The sequence below is a fragment of the Ooceraea biroi genome, chromosome 2, assembly GCF_003672135.1.
Source record: "Ooceraea biroi isolate clonal line C1 chromosome 2, Obir_v5.4, whole genome shotgun sequence".
Taxonomy (NCBI): domain Eukaryota; kingdom Metazoa; phylum Arthropoda; class Insecta; order Hymenoptera; family Formicidae; genus Ooceraea; species Ooceraea biroi.
The window spans coordinates 5,812,059-5,839,277 of NC_039507.1; the positions used below are offsets into that span (position 1 = coordinate 5,812,059).

The 27,219-nt window shown below is 36.2% G+C and overlaps 1 protein-coding gene across 3 annotated transcripts in view; it reads right to left on the reverse strand.

Moving 5' to 3' along the window:
* Positions 1-9,390: 9,390 nt before the first annotated feature.
* The window catches only part of LOC105275393, a 232,522-nt gene continuing 214,693 nt past the window's right edge, over positions 9,391-27,219 (reverse strand). For all 3 annotated transcript variants that reach the window (XM_026967788.1, XM_026967789.1, XM_026967790.1), the window contains 2 exons: positions 22,294-22,404; positions 9,391-12,055 (listed from right to left, as the gene is read on the reverse strand). In XM_026967788.1, coding sequence (XP_026823589.1) covers positions 22,304-22,404 — 101 coding nt within the window. In that variant the 3' untranslated portion in view covers positions 9,391-12,055; positions 22,294-22,303. The remainder of the gene's footprint in view (positions 12,056-22,293; positions 22,405-27,219) is intronic.

Below are 27,219 nucleotides of genomic sequence, written 5' to 3' on the forward strand. Positions count from 1 at the left end.
AATAAAGTTAAAATCTGTTGCATAGTTTTTCCTATTAATACAATGATATCTTATCAATTATTGCACAATAACTATTAGTTATTGCAAGTGATGAAGACAAAATTTATTATCATCATCAAGGAGAAGAACAATGCAATAGAAAATTTTTAAGTACAAGTTTGTACTTGCAAAAATTCCTATGTTTTATCTGTAGTAATTATAGTACGTGGCAGACTTTTGATTCTTCCTGTTTAATTCTATCCGTGAATGTTTGCGGAGCAAATGCCACCGGATGCTATCATTCGCAGAACAGCAACAATTGCAATAGCACGCATCATGCGCTGAAACGAGCAATGCCAGATGTATCCACATTCTTCCGCGTCTGATTAATCGACAAGTATTTAGACGGTGAATATTTATCATCTCTTATCTCCTTCCGTTAATGGTTTGCATTGTTCCTCGAGTGCCCTCGACGTCGTCGTTCAATGCGCTTTCGTGCGTAATCCACTACAGGCTGTATTAAGCAGTGTCGTCCTTCCCTTAACCGGACTTTATATATGTGTACTTTATAAAGATATAAACACGTAAAGAGAGAGAGAGTATCTTATATAAAATAGTTACAGCGCATTTCATGATGGAAACACACGTTTCATGAGGTACCTTTGTTAACGCTTCTGCTAACAAGACGCTTAGCACGTTGTATTTTAATGCAGTATTATGTGGTGCGAGAGTATTCTGCTTTATTAACTTTTTCTTTATAACTTGTTATATATGACAATAATAATGTATGTGAAGTGAAATTTAAACAATCAAGAAATAAAAAAAGACAAGTGACTTTTTAATAGGATAATCTTCTAATATTGTGATTCACGAATTGTGATGAAATCATCTTAAGTAGCACCATAGCGTTAATATGCGAGAAAATTAATATAGGAGAATAGATACAATCGATGATTAATAAAAAGTTAATTTGATTAGCATATACATTCTATGCAAACAAACACAAATAGAATAAAAGCAGTGAGTAAGTAAAGTTCTTGAAAAAGATTTAAAACTTTATCTTTTAACTTTTACAAAAATTAATAACAGACAAGAAAATACTTCAAACGTAATATTCCTCGTGTTACACTTATTAACATTTGGATATAAAACTTACTTAGAAAAAATTATGTAAAGCCGAATTGAATTGCATTGTCTATTTCACTGACAACGTTTTTCTCATGTTTTACGTTTTACTACAGTTGTTCTCACGTTGCTGTTTCGCAAATGCGAGATGAAAATGCGTAAATAATTTTGCTGCGTTTAAATACGGGGGCACAGAAGCGCGGCTAATAAAATTCCAGAACGATATTATTACAACGCCGAGAAACAACGTGAATTTGAAAGGATTCGAAGGGAAGATTAAATGTATGTACTTACTCCACACAGTTATGACAGTGAAATGCGCGGCCTCTTCAAAGACCTCGCGCATTTACGTAATCGTGGATATTTCATGCATACGTTCCTTCGTGTATTGGAGTTTGCGCAGAATTTCATATCACGCTCTGCACCAAAATTCTGCCCAACGTGCATTAATCCTAGAAGTACATAACGACAGCAGCATTGAATATTTTTATGGGTGATTGATTGTTTCGTTTCATATGATTACTTCATTAAATTTTCCGCAATTTAAAACATTCACGATATTTTATAAAAAAAGAAGGCTACTTAAGAAGGATATTTAATTATATTACACAACTCTTCTTGCTTGATCTTTAGGGGTAAAACACTATTTAAATACATCTCTCTGTGCTTCCAAACTGTTTATTTAATAACTCACAATTGCTTTACATATACAGCTTTGAAATGAGTACGCCTCGTATCGTCGTGGGCATGTCGATTAAATCTCGACTGATAATTTACAGCGGTGATGTAAGTGCGAGGGTCCTTAACGTATTAATTAGGTCTTAACGTATCGGAGTACGATTTTTATATATAAACAGCTATACAACTTATATCTAATTTACGTCGTTTCTTTGCGACTGGTTGTGGAGCAACGTGCCAGGTCTCGAGGTTCATCGATGTTCGATACATATTATTTCTGCACATTCAAATTCGATCAAAAAGATGAAACAAACATGGGTCGCGAGTTATTTCTATCGCGTGGGATACATCATGTTTCCGGTTCACCGTAAAAGCGACTAACCAGAGCAAGGTTGAATATAATTCGGGATTTTAATGCATATTGATATAATAAATAATTTCTCTTTATTCTCCCAACGTAAATAATTCCACGCAATAACAGACCGGTCAACAACAAGTGATAAAATATTATCTACATAAATAACACACGACGCAGTGATATACAACGTACCTCCCAGCATTTAATCTTAAAAGGTACAACAGACGTTCTTCCTGCTTCAAATTTAATCAATAATAATTTTATTAAAATCGAATAGCTATAATCTCATAATGCCTTCATGGAATTATCTAGCTTTAAAAAGATCGTTACAAAAACCATTTGCAAACAAGGGAGGAAAAGATGTTCACAGGAAAAAGTAATATCGCAACATCGTTAGTTTACCTTCACGCACCCTTGTCATTTTCGTGCAAGGGGATCACCACCCCTCAAGTATACTTGGCAAACTCACGATACTTAACACATCGCACTCCCTTTCCATGCACTGGGAGGATAATAGTATCCATTATGTCAGAACATGCCTCACACGGTTACGTATACGTCACGCGGCTCGAACCGCAAGCGAGCTCTCGAGCGTTAACCAGGATTGATCGAGTTGTAAAGCTGCGAAGATGCGCGTCGCACCGGATACGAGAACGGATCTCGGATACGGAACGGGTCTCCGTCACGCCCCCATTTTAATTCCGTCGTAAAGTTCACGCGACGCGGACACGCCGTCTCCATTATTACGGGGTGCATTCTGTTTACGAGGCCCGCGCGCACCCCGGGTGGTGATATAACTCCGTTGATGCGTCCGATGCATCTCCGTTCGCAATGTCGACCCCATATGACGCCCGTGTATCTACGTACGTACAGAAACTTCGCCGACGCCGACTTTTGCGCCAACGTAATTGGGAACTTAAAATTTCAGTGCCCAACACGGGACGGATCAGACCAGACGCAGCCGAAACGCATTTTGCACGGATTCGTTCGCATCCCTTTTATCGCATCCCGCTTCTCTCTTTTAGTACTTGCATTTTCAGAATGTGTTCAAAGAGAATCCATCAGATTTAAAATGTTCTACTCTCCGGCGGGCTCAATAGAAAATTCTAGTCGAATTTTTCTACAATTACTATTACTGTTAACAATATTAGCATACTTGGACTATCCTATATCGCGATAATGATAGCTAGGTAATTAAATTAAATAACTCTACCTCGGTAATCGATTAACTCTAATAATTTTGACAATTCTATCCTAACATTTACTTAAAACAATTAAATTAAATTTTTAATTTTTATCGAGTATGGAATTCGCACATTAGATTAAAAAATTGTCTCTAAGTAAGATAAAGTTGTTAACTTAATCACCCAATTCTTATTTCATCCAATTTCTTCTGAAAATTTGCCTTCTCGCTTTCTTATTACTATTCGCAAGCTTTTTATGCATTTACGCTTTTTTTACGTCTTTTAACATGAATACTTTACGACCGATTATTCCAGGATTCTGTGTCGGCGTCGACGAGGACTTGATTTTACGACGGAAGTTCGCGTCGCGGGAACTATTCGAGAAATGCGAGTGGCACAGATCTAGCACGAAGCCGCGGGAAGAATGTGCAATTGCACCCAGTCAAAAAGTGACCTGGATCGAGCAGATCCAATGCGTTGGCGCGAGCTGGACGATCGGACGGACGACGAGTCGGACCGCGTCGCCGAAACTTCGTCAGCCGGTCACATTTTTTTATATGTTACAGAAGTAGAGCGTATGGGATAAAAACCGGGCGTACAGCCACCGGAACTGTAGGATTTATCATGGGCGCGACTGCGCACATGCTCTCCAAGTCCGCTCTCGAGAATTGTGCAAACTGAGGGTTCTCGCGATTGAACTGTCCGCTTCGCTTTGAAAGTTTCCTACAGTAATTTCTATAAAGGACTTTTATACGCCATTCGCTATTCTCTTTTTCTCTCTATATTGTTTTTGACAACAGTTCCTGATAACTGAATGTGTATATTTATACAGCTGTCACTTTCAGAGAAGAGTATTCAATAGAGCAATAGAGTTTTCGTTGTCGTTAAATATTACGTGGCATGAAGCGCAGCGAGATGAAGAGTTCGCCAAACGTGGAATTTCTGTAAATCGGACGTGAGATCTGTGCTATTAATAGTAATTAATTGAAACGCTTTAGTGATAAACCAAACTTTTACGATTTATACGTGTGATGTATATAATTCATTAGTGATACTTAATTATAACTGTTTCATTGGAAATTATTTGACTGACTAATCAATTACCCAGCCAACTGTCAAAAGATTAATCAATTTTCACAATCACTGTCGAGTGATTTACTAACCAACTGACAACGAATAATCGAATCAATCTAGTTATTGTAGCTTGTAATTCTAATTTAATTGTGTTCATTGAGAAAATTAATAAAAAATAATTCGAATGATGGCACAACAATCGATGCGGATCTTGATCCAAGCTGCGCGTGTCGAACCTCGTAATCTGCGTTAATTATTGTCCGAATTTCGTGTAAACTTTTTTCATTACAAAGGAACGAGCAGCTCAAAGGAGATAAAAGGAAAAAAGAAGAGAGCAGCCATCGATCGCGAAATTCGTTTCGATATAACCGACGAACTGCGAAATAGCTGAACTTTTCTCGATCCAGATTGGCTCACTAGTTTTGTGTTTTTGGCTTTCTTACTTTTCCTTCTTTTGCTCCGCTTTTGGAGTCACGTGTTAAACGGAAACCGCAGCACTGTGTGTAATCTCTTTCATTTACGGAGCAATTTTATTTGAGACATTACACATTCCTCGAGCTCGAGTGCTTGCAACATTCTACAAAACGGCAACAGCAAAAATCACTCTCACGTACCACTCATTCATCTCGTAGAATGCGAACCTTTCGGAGATATTCACGTGCTGTGACGTATTATAAATGTCCTTTTGATATTTCAAGAGGGCGGAGGGGGGGTTGAGGCAAGCTTGAAGACTCGCCCTTTGATCCCTCCGTCTGAGCGTCGCATATGTGCCGCACGCGAAATTCACTCTATATGTACATATAAATGCCACACAACAGCGTTAGACACGATTGGTGCGTTCGGTTGATAACATGGCAGTGTGAAACAGCGGTTGATAAGGATGATGTAGGGTTCGGAGCAATACCGGTGATAAGAGAGGATCGGCTGCGACTCGTATCAGGATTCCTCGTCGCGAAACGATTAATCCTTACAACGACGCCCTATAAGGTAGTCCTATCGAGTAATTAGATCTTAGGAAATCTCACAAGATCGGCATTATATCGAGCCAGTAGTTCGTCTATGATTAATGAAGTTATGTACATGGTATACGCTTTCAATACGTCGATTCGAAATACAGTCTGTAGCAAATGCGTCAAAAAATTTAGATGATATCATATCACAAGATAAGAAAAATTTTGCTTGCAATATATTTTCTACTATAATACAGGGTGGAGCAATAACTATTACTACCTTAAATATCTTCTAATGTATAAGGTCCAGAAGAAAATTTATGTAATCAAAATTATACGGTACGAAGGGGGCTAACATATGGCGATAATAATTTTTGTCCTGGTGGAGGCGCTTCGAAGATATCAAGGTCACCTTCATTTTTTTTAATAAGTTCGGTATGTTTTTTTTCCATAATTTTATAGAGGAGCTTAAAACAAGTACAGAACTCATGACACAAAATTATTGAACAAGATTAAATGTAAATGAAAACGATAATAATATAAAAATACATTTTTATATTAAATGAAATTTACGTTTAAAAGATGTACGAAATGACGCTTTATTAGTATGTTTTGTCGGAATGTTTTGATTTTGACATTCCTCATAAATGAGGATCAACTTGTTCTTCAAACGGATACATCGATGAAAATAAATAGTGACGTAAACTTATTTCAATGAAAACAAAGACCCTTTGAAGGCCATCTTAATAAGTTCACAGGATAAGATAAACATAAAAAGTAGTATCGATAGATAAGTCAATCGTGCAAGATGTATTCATTTGAAGAACAAGTCGACATGATGGAGAATGATCTCATTTATGGAGAATGTCAAAAAAATTCAGTGAGAGCGCAAAATTTATACGTTAACGATATCCTAATCGCACTCAGCCTTCGCGTCGAACATTTAAAATATTTATTTTCATCAATGTATCCGTTTGAAGAACAAGTTGATCCTCATTTATGAGGAATGTCAAAATCAAAACAATCCGACAAAACATACTAATAAAGCGTCATTTCGTACATCTTTTAAACGTAAATTTCATTTAATATAAAAATGTATTTTTATATTATTATCGTTTTCATTTACATTTAATCTTGTTCAATAATTTTGTGTCATGAGTTCCGTACTTGTTTTAAGCTCCTCTATAAAATTATGGAAAAAAAAACATACCGAACCTATTAAAAAAAATGAAGGTGACCTTGATATCTTCGAAGCGCCTCCACCAGGACAAAAATTATTATCGCCATATGTTAGCCCCCTTCGTACCGTATAATTTTGATTACATAAATTTTCCTCTGGACCTTATAAATTAGAAGATATTTAAGGTGGTAATAGTTATTGCCCCACCCTGTATAGTAGAATTAAAATATTATTCTTCACGAAAAAGTAAATAAATTAAGTTTTAGTGTTTATCACTTGAAACTTCTTATATATTCTTTAAATGTTATAAAAATTTAACTTTGCGGATTTATAATCAAGTTATGATTATTTTAAACTATTATACCTTCCTTGGAAATATTACATTTTGGACCAATATGTTTTCTTTACATATGTACATATATATAACATATAAACATTTTTCATTGGAAGTTCGTTCTTAATTCTGAGCTTTATGGTCAATTATCGTTAAAATTTTTCCCTCATATTTCGAATAAATCATCTGTTATACATTTAGACTTCGTCAACGATGGGTTTGCAGAATGAGATTTAACGGTAACGGGCTATTAACTTAATTTATAACGTAGCTTAATTTATAACTGGAGACTTTAACGTTCCGTCGAAATATACGATAGTGGCAGTAATAAGTTCGACGGGCAGTTTCTTCATCGTGATAACGTTAAATATAACTCGATAAAGAGTTATATTTAAAATCTCATTACGATACTTACTCTTTTGGTAATTGGTACGCAAGTATAATTAATCTATATAATCAACGAGTCAAGGATAATGAATCAGGAGAGCTACCAATCGTGCCTAATAATAATCGCAAGATATGCGCCTGCATCGATTGATCCCTCGCACGTTGCTCGTATCTTACCTCGCATATCCAGAAAAATGTATGACTTATGACGACCGGAGGTGATCGTATTTTCGCCACCTCGTGAATTTTTGCTCGGTTCCGATCTCTATCTACTGCCTCGGCAAAATATCAATAAGATAACAAGGAGGAACGCCATATTTACATATAAAAATATATCTTATCGTGCTTGATCGATGTGAGTCTATGTATAATATACATGTATATAATATTATGAATATATGTATAGATAAAACTTCTCTCTCGTAACGTACAATGTCGCGATTCGTTTGATACGTTTTCACACATCACAATTTTCGTGGTATATATAATCTGATGTAACTTCAGTAGTTGTAACGTTAGTACCACAAAAGTGAAATGGTCCAATCTGGGAAATGTCCGATATTATCCACGTCTTGATTTTGTCTTATGAACACCAGTAGAAACTGCAGTCTTGATCAGACGACCGTTCATGGAATTCGTGATATTCATATATAATCTTTTTATCAGAAAACTTGAAGGCAATAGAGGCGCAAGAATTTCATTTGCTTTTACATTTCTCATGTAGCACATAATTAACTGCCTTCTATAAAACAGAAAAAGATTTTATATTTATTTCACATAGAATAAGAAGAATGTACCGTGCTTGTAGTTTTGCGATTCTTTAGAGATTGATTTCAGAAAAATTCCAGAATTATTATACATTTTTTTCGCTTTGTTTGAATGATAAGTTTATAGAAAAGACACTTTTATAAATTAATTTTGTCGATCATCAATATTATAATAATAATCATTAATATATAATAATTATTATACCAAGCAAATTATTTGCTTGTTCGATTTAATCTATAATCGTTTTCTGTAATTTAATAAATATTCTCTAATCTGTAATGAACAACGCGTTTGACGCCAGAGAAGAATGCATATAAAAATGCAATTAGATATTCTCACGGAGGCGACAGGCTACACGCCAGACTGCGCAGAAAATTGTATGATTCTCCATTAACTAGGTCGAGCGTTCAGTTGCTTTTAGCAAACAAGCAGCGAATCATTGCTGGTACTTACATCAATACGTACCGCGAATATTGGATAGTCTGCTTTGAATGGCGAAGAAATACGCCAGCCGCAAGCTAACTAATGGGAAGAAGGAAAGGGAGGAGTACTTCCTCGATAAAGAAGAAGTATCTTTCTCAACTATGTCCAAATTGGACCCATCTCCTTTCATATCTCGTACACGAGGTATCCTTAATCCCTTGCGTAAGAGAATACTTGCTGCTTTAAAATGCTGAAAATATGCAAAATACTAAAAGTATGTAAATATCTATATTTGTTTTTTTCATATTGATAAAATATTCATTTTCTACTTGCGCACAATTTCTTTATGAAAAAATTTCCATCTGCACTATTTGTTATCTGTACTATATATTATCAGAATTTAATTATTAAGATTTTATTCTTTGCTTCAGAAGAAAAATTACAATTCCTACAAAAAATAAAACTGTTAAATATAAAGGAAAAACGAAATTTACTATTAATTCATACACAGAAAGAAAAATTTTTGCTACCGTAGCTAATCATGATTTGCTAAAAAATGTTTGCTGCCATAGCTATAAATTTCTAAACTACAACAAAATGTTTGCTCTTGCAGCTAATAAATTAGGAACCTTATCTAATAAAATAGGTATCACAGCTAAAATTTAGCTGTCCATATATTACGACTGAATTTAGTTACCACACGCAGTTTTTAGCTATGGCAGCTACTTTTTTCTTTCCGTGTAATAATCTTTTCTTTTGAAAGATTTAGTTTTAGATTTAAAAAAGAACGAATATAAAAGTTTAAATTTACGAATTTACAACGATCAAAGTTACTCATCAAGGGTTATTAAAATGATAGTCGCTGAACTGCATTAAAATGTTATTTTACAAAATAATTTCATTGATTGCATGGGTCAATTGCGTTTTATTTTTAAATTCATCATACGTTCTCGCAATAATTAGGCTCTATTAACCGATTTATTGTTGGTTTCGAAAACAAAGATCAATCATGGCGAGCAATAAAACGGACGTGTTGTTGCTACGTGCATTGTTCAAGTATTGACAATTTTCCAATGTAGGGTATCAGTTTTTTGCAGCCTTCTGTTCCAGCGTTGATAACTCTGAATCGTTCAATAATATCGAGCCAAATAAATTTATTTGGGTCGTTGAAAACGAGTTATTCTATTTTTCCCTAATCTAAATTTTTCTGACATTTAAAAAACGGGAAAATTATTATTAATCATCTGACAATGTCTCAATCTTGAATCAAATTTTTGAAGTTGAACTATAAACTAATTGCATCTGTATTATTTATTCTCTTCGTCATAAACTTTCACACAGCTTGTTCTGATTACATCGAATAGGGATCTAATGAAAGCGTAGCAATTTCAGGACACCTCGTACGATTGTATCAGTCCGGACATCTCTTCAGGGTCGTCTTTCAGACTCCTATATTGCCTAAAACTTATAACGAGGTTGTTCTACAAGTTCATTCGGTCGAGCATACGGTCGTGTTGCGTGTTCGTTAGTTTCGCCTGCGCTTCCTCGTGTGTAACTCGTCCAGCTTCTCTCACCCATGCTCTTTTCCGCCCTCTTACACCCTGCTCGCTCTGGCACGGCTGAGTAGCGCACAAATAATTCACAGCGGTTTCGAGTATAGAAGCACTTTTGGGCCTGGGAACACCGCGGAATGAAATTGCGAGATCGAGCGAGGCAAAGGGAAAAGATAGCATGGCAAGCGTCTTTTCATCGAACGAAGCCTCCTCTCGCGTCTACGACGACACATTTAAGGGTCCTTTGCGGTCATTGATCAACCCGCGATAACTGACCTGAGTAAACTAATAGTCGCGTCTGCTTCCAATACTCAAGTCACGAATACTCATGACACGAAGGGCTCTTTACTTCTTAAGAGTGGCGTTGATCAAAGAATCGAACGAATATATTAGATAATTAATTCTTTTTTCTTTCAAAATGTTTATGAAAATTTTTATTTTAAAATCGGAAAACTTTGAAAGCGAGAATATTTGTAAAGAATTTACAGAATCTTTGTTTGTTTTAAAAATTCTTCTACTAAGAAACAGATCAATTTAGATTTATATAAATAGAAAATGTGAGTATCACGAATGTAATTAAAATATTTTAATTAATATTTAACTTTTTCTTTAAACTTAAAGCAACTGTAAAGATTGCTGATATAAACGAGTGATATATACAATTGATATGACAATCAAAGAGAAAAATACTTCCATCATTTTATAAATGTTGGAAAGCTTTTGATCTGAATACATTTTTAACACATCTTTAATATAAATATCTTTGTTAATCGTCTTTTTGTAAATCGTTTATCAGAACTTAGTTGAATTTCCGTTTTATAACTTAGAATTAACAAACAAGCGAAGCAGAATAATCTATTCACTCGAAGCAAATCTGACAATACGCTATGAGACAATGGGAAATAGTTTCTTGCTTACTGTGAACTGTTTTCTATCTCTCCCTCTCTGTTTCAGCCTGCGATGGCAAAGTATACGGAATTTCCTGTCGCGTTATTTGCTGATGATAATGATAAAAATGAGTGATGTGCATAAATTAAAGATTCTGATAAATCTTTCGAGAGAAGAAAATATTTTACCTGAATTTTAACCTGAACTAACAATAAGTATATACATTTTATAACATTTTTAATTAATTGTGGTAAATTAAAGTAGTTATAGCTTACAAATCAAAATGAATAAATATTGACACTGTACAATTAAATATCAGAAATATTTTAGAGATTTACACTACTCAAACTTACCACAGTTTGTTAAAGATATTCCAATAATGTGTGTCATAATATGAACAATTATAAAGTAAATAATAAAGTATATATGCAAGAGAGAGAATCGGTATTATTACATTCTCAATAGCAGGAGGATTGCATCTGTTCGACATTTATGAAGAATATGCTAAATAAATTCATCTCGTTTGCATGGTATCACAACTCTCGCAAAAATAAAGGTTTACTTACGAGAGAAGAAAATTCTCTCTCTTATCGTGGAGAAAGTTCTGAAAAAAAGCATATTCTGCGACTTGTTGTTGACTTCGCCATCACAGCTCTTGCCGTCCCGTCTTATCGACGCACAGATTTTTTTCATCATCAGGCGACGATGAGCAGAGAATGTCGTAGTCTTCCTCGCGCGCGATTTATCTCAAGAAGAAAGTAAATTAAACTGTACACTAGTGGCCCACTTCAGTAAATTTTTGTCTTGGCGAGTGATCTTCCGTCTACCATCGTTTCACTTGAACAACTTCCCGTTCTGATTTTTGTTCACTATCTCGAATCGTCGTCACGAGTCTTCAATTTCCGTGCTGCTTAAAATTTCATGTCCACGCGGAAATGCATGTGGTGCACCACCGTGTCAAACATTGCTCCATCTCGCCGCGATCGGATCATGTGATTTTCAGCGCGATTTTAAGCGCATCGATTTGCCACCGATTGAGGCGTAATCTCGATGATAAGCGCACAATCTGCACCGTGTCACTGCACCGAGCTTCCCTGTCGCACCTGTGCACTGTTCATGTCCACTGTTCTGCGTTGTAAAACTGCATCCGAATTGATGAAGCTGTTGAAATGATCTATAACAAAAAGATATGACGTATATGCATTTTATCAGTTTAACTAATTCATCCTTTTTTTTCTAACAACAGAACCACATTTCATTTTTCTGATTTTTTCATTATTTGAGATGCTCACACTATAATCTCCTTGATACACCATTCTTTAATTACAGTGTCAATCTTTAATTATAATCTCGATAAAAATTGAATTACAATTGCAATTCCAAAGAAGATGGTATTCGATTAATTAAAAAATAAAATTCCATCATTTATCTATACATTTGCAGTTAATTTTCGCACTCATCTTCAGTCGCTTAAAATCAAGAGACTAAGAAACTTCTGCTCGAAAATCAACAGAGAAACTGTGCGGGAAAGCTATAGTAATGCTTAAGCGATTTGCATAGTGCAGTTTTTGAGAGAAACACTATCTTACGTCGTGTATCGTCTCACTTCGCACTCGTTTATCTTCCTATACAATCACAGAGTTTCCCAGGAAAAAAGAATCGTGTACTATGAACAAACTGGCGAGCAAAAAGGCTGGTATTATCAATGTACGTCTGGCACGGCACATTTGACTCACAGAAAAGATTATCCATTCCCTCATCCTTTCCCTTTTCCGACGAGTCGGTTGCGAGAACCGACATTTACGCGATCGATGACAATGCGCGTACGTACATTCTCTCGTACGTGGCGGATGCAAATTACGTATTATAGCGGCGTGAGGATTCCGACGGATGAGTGGCGTTGTATAGTTTAAGTACGTTTCATTTGAATATATTAATTATTCATTTTATGCCGCGGAAGCCGCGTATCGCGTTAATCCTCGCGCGATTACCGAGTATGTCGAGCACGAATCCGCGATCGTCGATCGTATGCATGATAAAATCACTTGCGCCCAACGTAAATTGATGCTGCGATTAATGGCTCCGCTTAATTCTTATATTACGATTCTTTTTTCCTTCTGTTTGAGATGAAGTTTATGAAGCTCTGCGTAACTACATTCTTGAAAATCATCAAGAATAAGATGAGATTTTTAAATAAAATGCTAGTACAAAAATGATTTCTGATTAAATTTGTTTTAACAAAAGTTTACGTATCATGTATGAACTATCCAGTAATGATAAACATAACATCAAATATTGATATAATGCATCACACTTGCGTGCCACCGATGCAAATAATAATACGAGATTTGGATAAATCACGTGGCTCCTTTTTTCCGTTGTAAAACGTGACGAGATAATGACAGGATGATTTAGGCGAGATACGCAAGGTTCCGTCGAGATCAACGAGAAGGAACGAAGGAAAGGAAAAGGTAAAGAAACTGCACTGTTTAACTTCACTAACAGTAAGTATATTCTTGTACTTTCGCGATTACAGGTTCGAGCTACTACACGTGTTCTTTCTACGCACGGAGAGAGAACAAAATAATTTTCCTTTTCTATTAATATTTTAGCACGTGTGTATTATATTATCTGGAGCGATATCATTAACATTAGTAATTTCCGGCGTGCAGTAATCTATCACGATCATTGTATATTAATTTCGATTGATAGTTAATGTGAATGCATCAAAGGATACACGCAGACACTATTCACTGTCCATTATCCTATGCTGTAATTATCCGATGATTATGTCTGTAGTATATTGCATAGTAGTAAACAAATAGGTCATCAATCTCAGTACGTCATCACAAGCTGGTTATCGATCACTTTAAGACAATATCTAAAGGCTATTATGATCATAGCATCGAATTTGCTCGTCAAGAAATTTCTGTAATTAGTGCATGCCGGTTCCTCCGTATATTTATTTCGCAGCAATTAACCCCGTAATAAACAACGTATAATGTACGGTATGTAATTAGCGGCGTATAACATGTGTTAATTTTGATATTCGGCAAGGGATTCCCCACATAAAATTAATTACGAGCTATTGAATCTGCAAAAAGTACAATAACATAGCTTTATTCCGACGTGTTCTTTCACCGGGATAATTATCCCGGTTCGTTTAAATATCGAATAATTTAAAACGACTAACGAAATGCATGGACATACCGATTAATATAATTTCATTCTCGTTAATAATTTAAATTTCAACTAATATTTGCATTTAAATATCATCAAACGCATCTTATTGTTACGTTAGCGGACGGTAAAAATATATATTTTAAAATAAGAAGAAGATAACTCGAAATTGAATGGGTTAATAATCTCTACGAACAATTTCAGCGTTCCATTCTTCGCGGTTCATCGAGGCGTTGCTCCCGTTATTCCGCGTCGCCGAAGATTGTTCGCAAAATAAGTTGCTCGTATATCCGCACGAACGGAAGATACTTTTTTCCGCACACCATCGAGCCGCGGTAAAAATAATAATATATTCGCAAACATCATCTCCCTTCATGTCGGAGAAAATGGCAGCCGATAGGGGACGAAAATAAATCCCGATTACGTGTGCTGAGATGGGACCGGAAAAAAGATGGTGTCTCTATGCGGAAATACCGATCGGTGGATAGCGATTGATAGAATGAGCTGATCCACAGTATGTAATAGATATTTAAATCCCGCGGTTCGCGAAACAGCGAGGCCGATGCATTGTAAATCGCGCGGTGATGGCAGATAGCGATATTATTTCGTTCCGTGCAAATGTGTAATGGAAATAGGATAGATGGACGCGCGATGTACAGAGAAAGATTATTAATAGCAATGTACAGAGTATTACCTCTCCTTAATTATAATTTTAATATTAATAACGAATTTTCTAACAAATTTACATACGTAATTATGAAATTATCTAGCATTGTGAATTAAATTAATTTTTCAAATATTATGTAACAGATCTCCTCTGTAATTTTAAATTTTAGTAAAATCATGAAAAGTTTGTTATTCGATTAATTAATATGCGGCTTATCGTAAAAAACTTAAAATGTACAAACAAGCGTTAAAAGCTCTTTTTTATAATTATTTTGTTGAAGCTGTAAAAGTTTCGTGAACACTAGCACAATCCTTCGTTATTGTCTCTTATCGAATAATGCAAGTAAGAATTGAGTCGCTTTTGAGGGGGCACATATTCGCTAAAAGCGCTCGACATTTTTTATCTTACTTGACAGTTCAAACGAACGTCGCGAGGGATTTGCCAGCGCGCGCACGATAAGCGTATCAAGTATCTATCCATGCATTTTTACCCCTTTCGATACCTTTTTGCGTTTCAGGTTTCTCTTTTCGTTAAGCAAAACAATAGAACGATACGTCGATGGATTTTCGTCAAACGAATAACTGATATTTTGACCTGGTTCTACATTTCAATCTTAATAAAGAATATTCTCGCCTATAACTGCCAATTTTTCGAACGAAAATATTCGTAGAAATATTAATATTATTGGCATGCGCACTCAATTGAAAAGAAATAAAACGTTTGGAAATAATAAAATTTCCCCAATTCTTTGCATCTCCAATTCTACAGCAAATCATATCGTTTTCAAATATTTGTCTGTCGTGTGCAATGTTTAAAATAATATTCAAATAATTAAATTTAATTTAATTAATTAATTAAATTTAATTAAAAATATTTTTTATATGAGATTCTTAACTCTCGACTATATCATAAAGATTAAATGAAAAATTGAATCTTTTCCATTTTTGAAATCTTAGCATACCACATGTATTTAAGAAAGTTGCTTATTGATGTTATTAACATATTATTCCATATTCTAATGCAATAGTAACGATAGTACTGGTAACGATAATAAATGAAAATGATAATAGTGAATTAAAATTTCGCTTTTTTTTATGCCAGTGCATGATCTGTCCAAATTTTATTTGTTATGGAAACATGTTGCAACATCAAATCTACAGGAACAAACGACAAAAGAATGCAGTGATATGTTTATACGTAAAACAAAATTGAATAATACTTTTGCTTTCAATGCAATAACTGCGCTTCAAATAACAACGGTTGATTATTGTATTTCCCGCGAATATTGCTGATCAGGAAATAATTTAACAGTTGTAATTTGCCGCCGCGAGAGACCCGACAAATTAATATCTCCTTTTATTGCTCTACTCCTGCTACACTACGCTTTTATCGCACCCGTAGCACGTTATATTCTCTTGCGTGCCGAAACCGTGCACTCTTTTACATTGCGTACGTACGCTCTTAATGAATCCAATGAACACTTTACAGTTTTATTGATTCCCCGCTCGCGGTGGCTGGCTATTTGGATTGCGGCCAAGCGTAGCAAAAAGAATTCGCGCGTTTGAACGTATATGAAAAGCCGACGTGTTTGTTCGTTAAACGGATAAATTCGTTTATCCGGGAGCACCGGTTAATTTGGAGCCGGAAACCTGACAAATAATCCCGGCCACGCATCGTTCCTCTTCGCCACTAAAGTCGGTTAATCACTCGGGCAATCGACGAGTCGTAGCCAACAATTAGACAATTATTATTGACAAACGATGTGTCGGGAGATAAATGGTAATCTTTATAAACGCGAGGCGTGAATGTTGCTGCGAGGCCGATTCAACGCAATATATCGTGCCGCTAAAACCTGCATACCACGTGCAATGGCCACTTATTGCCTTAAACACCGTGGAATATGAAAAGTATACTACACAATTACGACAAAACTATGAGACGCAAATATAATTGAAATCTTGTTGCGCGAGATATAATCCATACATCTTGCTCCGTAATTTAATCTCGCTTCGTGAAATTTAAATAATCAATAATTAATTGTTCCCTCGACAATATAAAAATATTAAATTCTCGGCAATAAAAAAAGTGATGCGTGTACTATATCGCATTATGGCCGCTCTATAGTGTTAGCGAACAATAAAGGATTTGCAGACGCAATGATCCCAGAGCATCAAAAGGCAGCAAGGCAAATTTCCAGTGACTGATCAAATGATTATTTGAACCACTTAGGTCAACGGCTACGTCAAAGGCAATTGATTAACACTAAACTCTAATTCGCGTTATAAATTACGTCAACAAGGCGGAAGTATGAAGCGATCAGCTTGACAATTCGCTTATTGATAATGCGCGCGGCCAAAGCGGAACGTAATTTCCGTAAAATTGACCACGCTCCTTTGTCTGACACGCTCTTTTATCGATATTCCGTATGATGGATTTATTAATCGCATGAATCGACATAAAAGATAAATAATAAATAGAAGAATAGATAATAAATTAAAAGACAAATAAATTTTTGTATTTTTATTAAGATTCTTTCTTTTACACGAAAATTTTGACGCGATTTTATTTTTTAGATGATTCTACGCTAAAACAAACGTAGTACGATAAGTTTTTAATTGGGAGCTTTAACGAGGGATAAAAGTTACGTCTTCGCTAATTGTGCGGTTTTGACACGGATTTTTATTTTTTTTTTGTAATTTGCCACACTGAGGCTGGATGTTTTAACTGACAAACTTATCCAGCTAATAATTTAAGCGTAAGTCGAAGTAGACATGTCGAGGGATTTAATGTTAAATCCGCTTTGTGCAGTTTGGCGCGAGTAATTGGCACTTGCCTCGTGCTAATTGACAGATTCGCCGCACCTCTAACGCAAAAATATGAAAAACAGGCTAACAGTGAACAATATTTCTTTTTTGTTATTTTTCTTTTCGTTCCTGACACACCGAATCATGAATTTTTCTGTATTTATATAACATACATAAAAAATTTATAATTCATTCTTAGCTTTGTTTGCAGAATGCTATTTTTTAAACTGCATAAACATATTTTTTTCTAATTAAAGAGCACAGAATAATTATATATCCAAATAGCTGTTAAATTCTCTAACTTGTTTTATTTAATATTATAAGCTACAATAATTTCTAGTAGCATGTGTAATAAGAGGATAAATGTAAAAATAATCTAAAATACAGGAAGCATTACAAATCCGAGAATTTACAAAATTTTGCAGAAGTTCCTTAAATTCCTTTTAGTAGTATGTGTAATTAAAGAATAAGAGATATTTCCAATTTTTCTTGATAAGTGCAGATTACATTAAATGTATTAACCGATAAGGCTTACAAAAATGTTTCATTTTTTAGGAAAATAGCACCCACTAAGAGATTCGGCGAAGGCGCACGATTAAAATTTATGAAAATTTATTTTGCTTGAAACCTGGCCTGCGTCTCCCGAGATAAGGCAAGACGTTGCGTAATTGGATTAAACCGATGAATCACGACCTTTAAGCTGTTTACTTTCGAGATCGCGTCGCTTTCATACATTGTTCTTACGATCGCAATAATAACGATGAAGACCTTGCGTCAATCAAATATAAGATATACTGCGAGAAGTGCGTTTTATTATATTGTACCACTTATATTTAGCGATAAATTCCGAATAAATAACTACATATTTTTAAAATATTTCGTAAATATGTATATAATATTTTAGTAATAAAATATTCACCTCGTAGAAAAACATTTTACTACTACTGGCGAGAGAGAGATTGATTTGATTGTCAATTAAAATAAACGATAAAATTTAAATATCGTACATTTTTATCGGATGTGCTTAAAACTTCATTATATCGTAATCAGTAGCCGGAAAATTTACTCTTTTTAATTATAACATTTTTGTGATAAAAACGGGGAATGTCTGATAAAATTCCAGCACAGGGAGTGATAAGAATGAACCAATAAAAAAGCGCGTAAATAAATACCAATTTTATGGCTGCAGAAAAACAGGAATGCTGATATATTTGAAAAACGAAATTGCCAGTACATTGTGTTCACTCGATAAGAATATTTAGTGTGCATACTTTTTTAATTAATAATAGAATTGAGACCATTGTATATGCTTATGTTACCTGTGTGCTTGACATGACTTGACAAATGGTATGGCATAACGTCATTTTCAAATCGCCAGACGTCATACACAGACCACATGTCATTGGATAATAGCGGGTGTCTGCCTTGCGATTTTACGGTCCAACTCGTTGCGCTCGAATAATGCATATTTCATATGGAATAATAAGCTAACTTCCGGCTCAAAATGTGTTCTATATATCTTCCATATCAAGAACTTTAATGATAATACAAATATATTACAAATAATATGTATATTACAAATAATAATAATTGTTTAGTTTAATAAAATAACATTAACAATGTGTGCATTGTTTCATGAAAATGCTAAATTAGTTACTCCCAATAATATTTTCTTGTTTATTATAGATATTATTATGTAATTCATAGTCCACGTAGTTGTCATTTGAAATGAAAAAATAAGGAATAATTAATCTTTAAGAGCATTATATATATATATAAGTACCTCATTCTTTCCTTTTGCAAATCAGACATTAGTAATATTGATCATTCATATTTCTGACTATTGTATTCTACAAAAGAAGCAGTCTGGTGGACAATTTTTAAAATGAAATCATCGCAATGACGATTAAGCTAAATGAAATTGTGGTGCTTTACTCTTCCGGAAGGATTCCTATCCCGTATCAAATTCCAACCGCAAATTCTCCGGCAGGAGCACGGGAAAATGTGTGAACACAGAACGATTTCACGATTCTCTCACGATGATGGTAATCCAGTTTGCGAATCGCGTGCGTAACGCGACGCGGCGGGAAAGCCGCGCGCGCGTTCTCGTCATATGCACGCACGGTGAATTACATACGACGTCAGATACACTTCGTGATAGTGAAGGATGTCACCGGATTTAATTTGGCGGTTTGTCGGTGCTCTCGAACGATCGAAACCGTACGTGCGCGCCGAGAATGACAGAGACAAGGGCCGCAGGGTGGGTTAGCGGTCGGGTTGGCGGGGGTGGTGCAGAACAAGGGGGTAAGGGTGGTTACGAGGGGGGTGCGAGGGGAAGAGAGGAACGTTTCTCTCCGTCTCTCTCTCCTGTTGTTGCGTTGCCCCGGGTACAACGACGGTGTTTTGCAATGAAGGATGGACGGATGTGACGTCACGGGGGCTCACGCCGTGATCTATGACGGCTGATAATGAAAGCGCAGAGGTGAGATACCGCGGGTGGAAACTATACCGTATAAGCTATAGTTTCCGCGAGAGCCGTCACACAACGATGCCGCAACCCCATACAACCACCCCCGTTTCGTTCCCTCGCACCCACCGACCACCCGCCACCGTGTCACCACGCCGGAGCCAGCCCCGCTTCCTCCTCGCGGTTCATCGCGAAATTATATCTTCACAATGGGGGATTCGACGATGATAAAAGCTTGAATTATGAATATCGGTTAATTCACGGTTACGCATTCGGGGACCGCGATATGGATGGCGCCGGCGTTACTTTATGGCGCGGTTGCGCGATTCCGTCGCGGTTCGTTGGCGAACGCGCGAAAACTTGCAATTATCGCGGTGCGCGGCACCGCAACTCCATTCGTTCCGTGATAACGCAGCTGGCGGTCTGGTATTACGCATCGATGTCGCAGAGTGGACAAGCGATAATACCGCGTAACGAATAATTTTGCCTGTGTCCTGCGGCGTACCAAATTGTTAAAAGAAAGATGCGAGCAACGAGTAGGTCCTTTCTGAAACGTCAAGTCGAAATTGATGGTCGCCGGTAGCTATAAAGGAAATTGAAATCAAAGATTCATGTAGCGGAAGATATATTTTTTATATCCGATTCCTGTCTGGGAATTAACTGAGCGAAGGTGGAATATAATTGTTTCAAGTTTGTGGTGTATGTACTACGTTCGAGTCCTAACGATAACTTCCAAAGAACGTTATCTCATTTAGGCGTGGCCTAGTTGGTCGTTTTTAATTAGTTAGCGCCTCATGTAATTACGTATACGGTGCAAAGAAAAAAGAGCTCATCGACATCGGATTACGTTAGCTAATAAAATTTCCGATAATTCGCGGCAACTCTGTTACGTGATTTCATTAATGCACTGCCTAAAATAAAATCCACGCGACGATGTGAACTTATCAGAGCCGTTAAACTTTAATTGAAAATTGGAGTACTTCGTAACCGATTGGAAAACTTTGGGATCAAAGAAAAACAGCTAACAGGAATCAAGATACACAAGTACTAAGTGCATTATTTAGCTCCCATTTTATATGGAAATTACGTAATTACGATGATTAAAGTCTATCGCAATTACAGCTCAGAATATTTTATTGTTTATTTAAACTTGCTTCAATATTCACAAAACTGCGACCAAGCAAAGATCCATAATTCTTGGTAAACTTTGCTACAGAAAGGTCATTTTAAGTGCGCGTATTGCAACCGTTGAAATTTTATACCGGCTTGAAGACATTTGTAAGAGAACAATCGTTCCTTTCGTCTTTCAATTGAAGCGTTTTGAAATAGAATCCCGTTTCTGATTCCAAGTTATTCGAAACAACGTTCATGTCGATCGGTATGCTTAAGGGGTTCGATATCGCCAGGAAACCCAGGATGATCCTTCCGCTCCTCTTTTCCTCTTACGAAGAGATGTAGATTTCGCGTTAACCCAGAAACTCTCCTGGCTTCTTATAAGTCGATGGGCTTCCTGAGAACTCATCTGAAACTCGGATTAGGCGGTCGCATGAAAAAAAGGACCAGGGACGTGTGAAGGTAAAAAAAAGAAAGGCAGCTTCCGCCGTGAGGTATAAAGGATACGGCCAGTGCCAGTGAAGGAGAAACCACAAGACAGGGACGATAAACCTGAAGAGATCGATAAACGTTGTAACCATCTAGCGAAGATTCTCGCGGAAGAGGAAGCACCATTATCGACAGACGCCCAAAGCGTTTTATGGCGGTGAAACGTTAATAATTATGAAACTGTTCAATTTACTGAGGAGCTTACCAACGACCGTAATAAACGCGGCATCGTAATCTTATTGTAAGAGCTCACGACGGCATTACGGCACTTTCGTGCTATGTGCCATTTTCGAACGAATTTCGGTGCCAATCCCGTGGCGACGGATTATCGGTGAATTAAATAACGATCCGTAGAGAGTCATTTTCAGTTTCGAATGACTATTCATACTTTTCCATTTTCTCGCGTTATAGTTGGGAATTTTGTGAGCAAGTTTATTTTAATTTTTCAACTTCTTTCTCATTCCTTTATCAACACTTTTATGTTTCGACAGTTATTTGTTGGACGCAGAAATAGAAAATATAATTGTTTCTATGTTAAACTTAAGCTAAATCATCTGATATAAGATGATAAAGTATAGTAATTTTAATATGTCATCCATTCCATTTTTTCTCATACAAAAATATAATGTTAAAGTTTGATAAAAACATTTGCTTTCTGCGCGTATTCTCTCTTTATTACAATCTATGCTTACCTTAGTACTGTCATCTGGTGAAGACGTAGCTCATCGTCAGATGAACTAGCCAAAGATTAAGAAACGCTCTTGAAACTCCGTTTCCGTCATGCACAGCGGCTGGCAGTTCACCTGAAATTAAGTTAAGATTATTACATTTTCTGGTTAAAATATTATTGTCCAATTTATCAAACGAGATTAAAGAGTATTGCACCAGTGACTGATGTAGTAACTGAAAAGAGAAGCAATTAGGTTTCAACTTCCAAAATTTTTATTTCTTTGTTCGACAATACATTCGGCTTTGCATAATGTCCATCTGCAATAGATAAATATTTAGGTTCATTAAATAATACTTCTGTCATACATGATCCAAAGATTTTTGAATATAGTTTTTAAAACAAATAAATTCAAAAATAAGAAGAGAAACAAATTTAATTTAATAATCTGAATAATTTATACTAATTTAATAATCCAAGTAATTTACATTATTTAAAAAGATTTTAACGATATCTGCATGTACCAAATTAAAAAAGAGAACTCTACGTGATAATTTATGTGATCATTTTCGTGCGACTTTAATTTTGTACAATAAAACTTTCGTCCCATCTCATAAGAGTTTATCTCTTAAACTTAATTGGATTTTCTTCAGGACTCTTCAATTGTTTATCGTCGCACTGGGGCGTCACGATAAGAACGGTTACGATAAAGCCGGTAAGAGATCCTCATGGATCGGTTTGAACTACTTGCAAATCGCACCGTTAAATATTCGATTTCCGCATAAAACACATGCAACGAGTGCAAGCGCGCGCATTGCTTTCGTCGACAAGAACACATTTGTCATTTCATTAATGGTTGTGTTCCGACTATAGGTTTTCCGTCAGGCACAGACCGCCGCAGGTTGACGTATTTTCGTGGCCTCCATTTAATCGCTCTTCGACCGAGTTACGTTTCCCAGATAATAGTTGGGGCCTCCGGGCTTTCGTGAAATTAGGCGGCTCTTATTAATGGCTCTTACAGCGCTCAGCGCTACTATGTAGCACTTTGTGCATTTACGCATGCGAGAACATGTGGATGGTATCGGGATAAAATTAAAATCTTTTTTCGAGCAAAAAGTATGTTTTCATTGATAGCTTCAGTCCTACGTTGCCTGCAGCTTTCTCAAATTAACAATCTGATAAGTTAATTAAAATTGACATTTTTAATTAATCTATTTATTTAAAATGTATACATTGTTTTAATTTAAATGAAATAATTATTTAAAGTAAATGTGTGTGTTTTATAAACGAGGATTTACATAATTTCACATACATAAACGTACTATATTCAGACTTTTATATCTCCTTATACACATCGATTTCTTATAATCAATCACTAGTTCTCTCATTTGAATACTTGTATAAATAATGAAGAACAGATTAAAGTGTGTAGGTAAATTTTCATTTGAATTAATTGCACTCAGATACTTGATTGATTGTGTTCTCAATTATGCTTCTTCTGTTCGACGTACTGCGCGTACTGTTATATGGCACCACCCCGAAATTAAAAATAAATACATTGTTAAGTCTCCTTTTCCATCTGCTGCGTTTACTTAATGACAAAACCTAATTCAATGATTCTGACAGTAAATTGCTTCTTTGTTTTGACGGCAGCATTTCGCGAGCGCGGTACTCTACTGCCTCTCCATCGTCCATTATGTCGGTATTATTCTGACGCCCTCTGCCGCGCTTCACTTTCCAATTAAAAAAGTTTTCACTTAATCGGATAAAACATTTTTACGAGCTCCCGGCCTTTCGTAAAACAAAAACTCTTGATTTTTCCTCAGTCTTTTAATGCGCGTATTTCTCCATTATTCACATCAACGCTACTTTCGTAATGACAAAGTGCGATATCGTCAATTAGCACATTTAACAAATAAGATAAAATGTTTTAAGATTTCTGATTATTGTATACACATATTTAATCCATCTATTTTTTATTATATATTATAATTAGTATTCATATATAATGAATTGCAAACTAAGCAAATATCAACTTTATTATAATAAAATATTAGTTTTTACAATTTTTCAAACTAACAAGTAGTTAAATTTATATGTATATTTTTGTATTACATCCATTTTTTAAATTTCTATTGCATTCTAAAGTCCGGTTTATTAAGAATATTATATTTAACAGATTATGCTTTCTCTATCTTTTGCAGTTTTTTTGCACATTAAGTCACTGACCTGTATATCGACGAAGCTATTTATAACTCTTTTATGTGTTCAATAAAATTATACTTAAAAATGTTTTGTTATTGCCGACATTTGATCGTGAGAAAATTATCGAGTTTTAATCGAGATTGCCACAAAGATACCGCAAGAATAATACTAGTGAATAGCTTTTCGCCGCCAAGTTTCCCAAGCATTATTCGTGGTTATCGATCATTCGAATCGTCGTGGGTGCATCGACGTGACGTCCTTCCGGTCAGCGTTCTTCCTTTTCTGTTTGTCGCCGGGATGCTCGCCGATAGAAATCGCAGTCCTGGCCGTGTTCCAGGATTGCCCTGGAATTTGTCAATTCGTCCCACTCGATCACCGCCCCCCGCCCACCGACTTACAGCTTCACTTCTCTCTCGTCCTTGCCTCTCGCAGTTTCGAGTACCAGTATCTCTTCACTCGCTTGCTCCTTCCTTGATTCCTTACCAAGTTTCAAGTTCTCCCTCTTCCCTTCATCATCGATATCCTTTCGACTCGTCTACCATCTTTCCTCTTTCACATCTTTTTCTCTATCCTCTATTTCTCCCGCGTTTCAGTTTCACCGTCGTCTACCCCTTTCTCTTCGTCACTGATCTCACCTCGCGCATCCTCCAGAGATTTTTTTCTCCTCGTTCCTTGCTGACTGACCCATCGCAGATCTTCTTTCCGGTCGACTCCGGTAAAAAATCACAGGAGATCTTGAGATCTCCTTTACCCGTCTTAATCCGGGCATTCGTTCCGACAGCCACCACGGGAGAGAAGCCCGGACATTTTTCAATGAAATACTACGACTGCGTCGATAAAACCCACCTCGGACCGCGTAGACGACAGGCATCGGTCCTGTTGAGAACGTCCTTCGACGGTTTAATGATTACCGAGAAGCTCTCTTGATCAACGCAAGAGATCTTCCACCCTTTCTTACTCCTCGAAATTTTTAATCTTTCCGCTGAGAAAGAGCTGCTGTGAACAGCCAGCTGGCTTTTGATAGACTTGGTTTTATTTTTTATACATAATATTAAAGCAAACTTGAAAGGGAAAATTAAGCATCCCTTAGGCATTCAATGTTGGACGCTTTTATGTATAATTATAAAAATTAAAAGATAAAAGAACGGTAAATAATTCGGCTGTTGATTATACCAAAAAGCACAAAATCCTCTTTTGAAATATTCGAAATATTAATATAATAAAAGAGGAATAATAAAACATGAATTTCTTAAGTAAGAAAATTGCTTTCTTAATCACGATTTGTGACAATAGATAATAATGCGAGTGTATATATACTTTCTATTATTTCTTTAAATATAAAAGAATTTATTATATTTTACAATAAAAATATAAAAAGTAAAGATACTATTATACAGTAATGTTCTGTGTCGTACAATAATATCCAAACTGTCAAGGTATTACAATGAGATGCACTGTGTGGACAGAACAACCTTTGCTTAGTGCAATAATCCGGGATACACATTGTAACAATTCAGAGGACAGCGACAATCCGTCCGCCTGGTTCTATTCCTCATTGCTCGGCACCATTCCCCATTGCTACTTCGATTCATGCCTGTTGGATACATTTCCTGTATGCGGCGGGGCGTCCACCAACCCCCGGTGCCGAAGCGGCAGAACTTCCTATTGGCCACTTCCTATCTCGCTAGTTCAGCGTTCAGGAATTCCAATTCTAGATGCTTGTCCCTCGACTGGCCACAAGCCGGGACCTTAGATTTAATCTTTTGATTTAGGATCGAAAGGCATGAGTGCAAAAAGTTAACAGACACTTTATCCGACATACGATAGTCAAAACATGTACGCAACATTTCAAGACTTACTTAACTTCGTTGACAATTCTGCCGTTAACCAATATAGCAGTTTGCAACTGAAAAACTGTGGCTCTCGTCTTTTCTTTTCTCTCATTGTCAGATAGTAGATAAAAAATCTTGTTGCGACAAGCTCGCGCAATTTATTTTGATGCATAATTTACGAGGCGAGACATTGCCATCGCGATGACACATGAAGTGCTTAATGTCAACTTCTGGTCGTGTACTCGGCGGAGATAACGGAAAGAAATTGATGATGAGGTCGTAGAAAAGGTCCGAGATCAGTGGGGAGGCTCTATGATTTATGCTTCGACATATATCCCACGGTTGTGTTCCTCGCACTTCCACTCGCTATTATTATAAATCTAAAAATATCTGACACTACAATATATTGATTCGCTATTTATTCTCGTCATTGTTTATTATTGAGAAGTCAATTTTCATATAATAAAGTGACAAATAACAGATGTCTATGTCATAACATATTCAATAGTATTCTCCTCCTTGTTAGACTTGCGGCTCTTCAAGTTCATGTGTGAATGCGCGTTCGTGGCATTTCATGCCATTAATCGTATTAATTAAAAAGATATTAATGCTTATGCGTGCTTGTCAAGCAAGATGTGATTCAAGAGTGATAAAACAATCATATTGAAGAGAAGTACTGGTGCTAATTTTAGGGCATTTTATGGAGACCAATAAAGGAAGCGGTGATCATTGTGACGGAATCGAAGGTCGTAGGCTGCGGAGTGGGTTTTCGATTTAGGCTATATTTTCCGAATATATCGGGTCCACCCTATACGGTACCATAGTCACGTACTAGAATTTAGTATTACTCGCTTCCTACCTCTATACGTTTCTGTGGTGGGAATCTGAAGTTGCCGACAGAAGGACCGAATTGC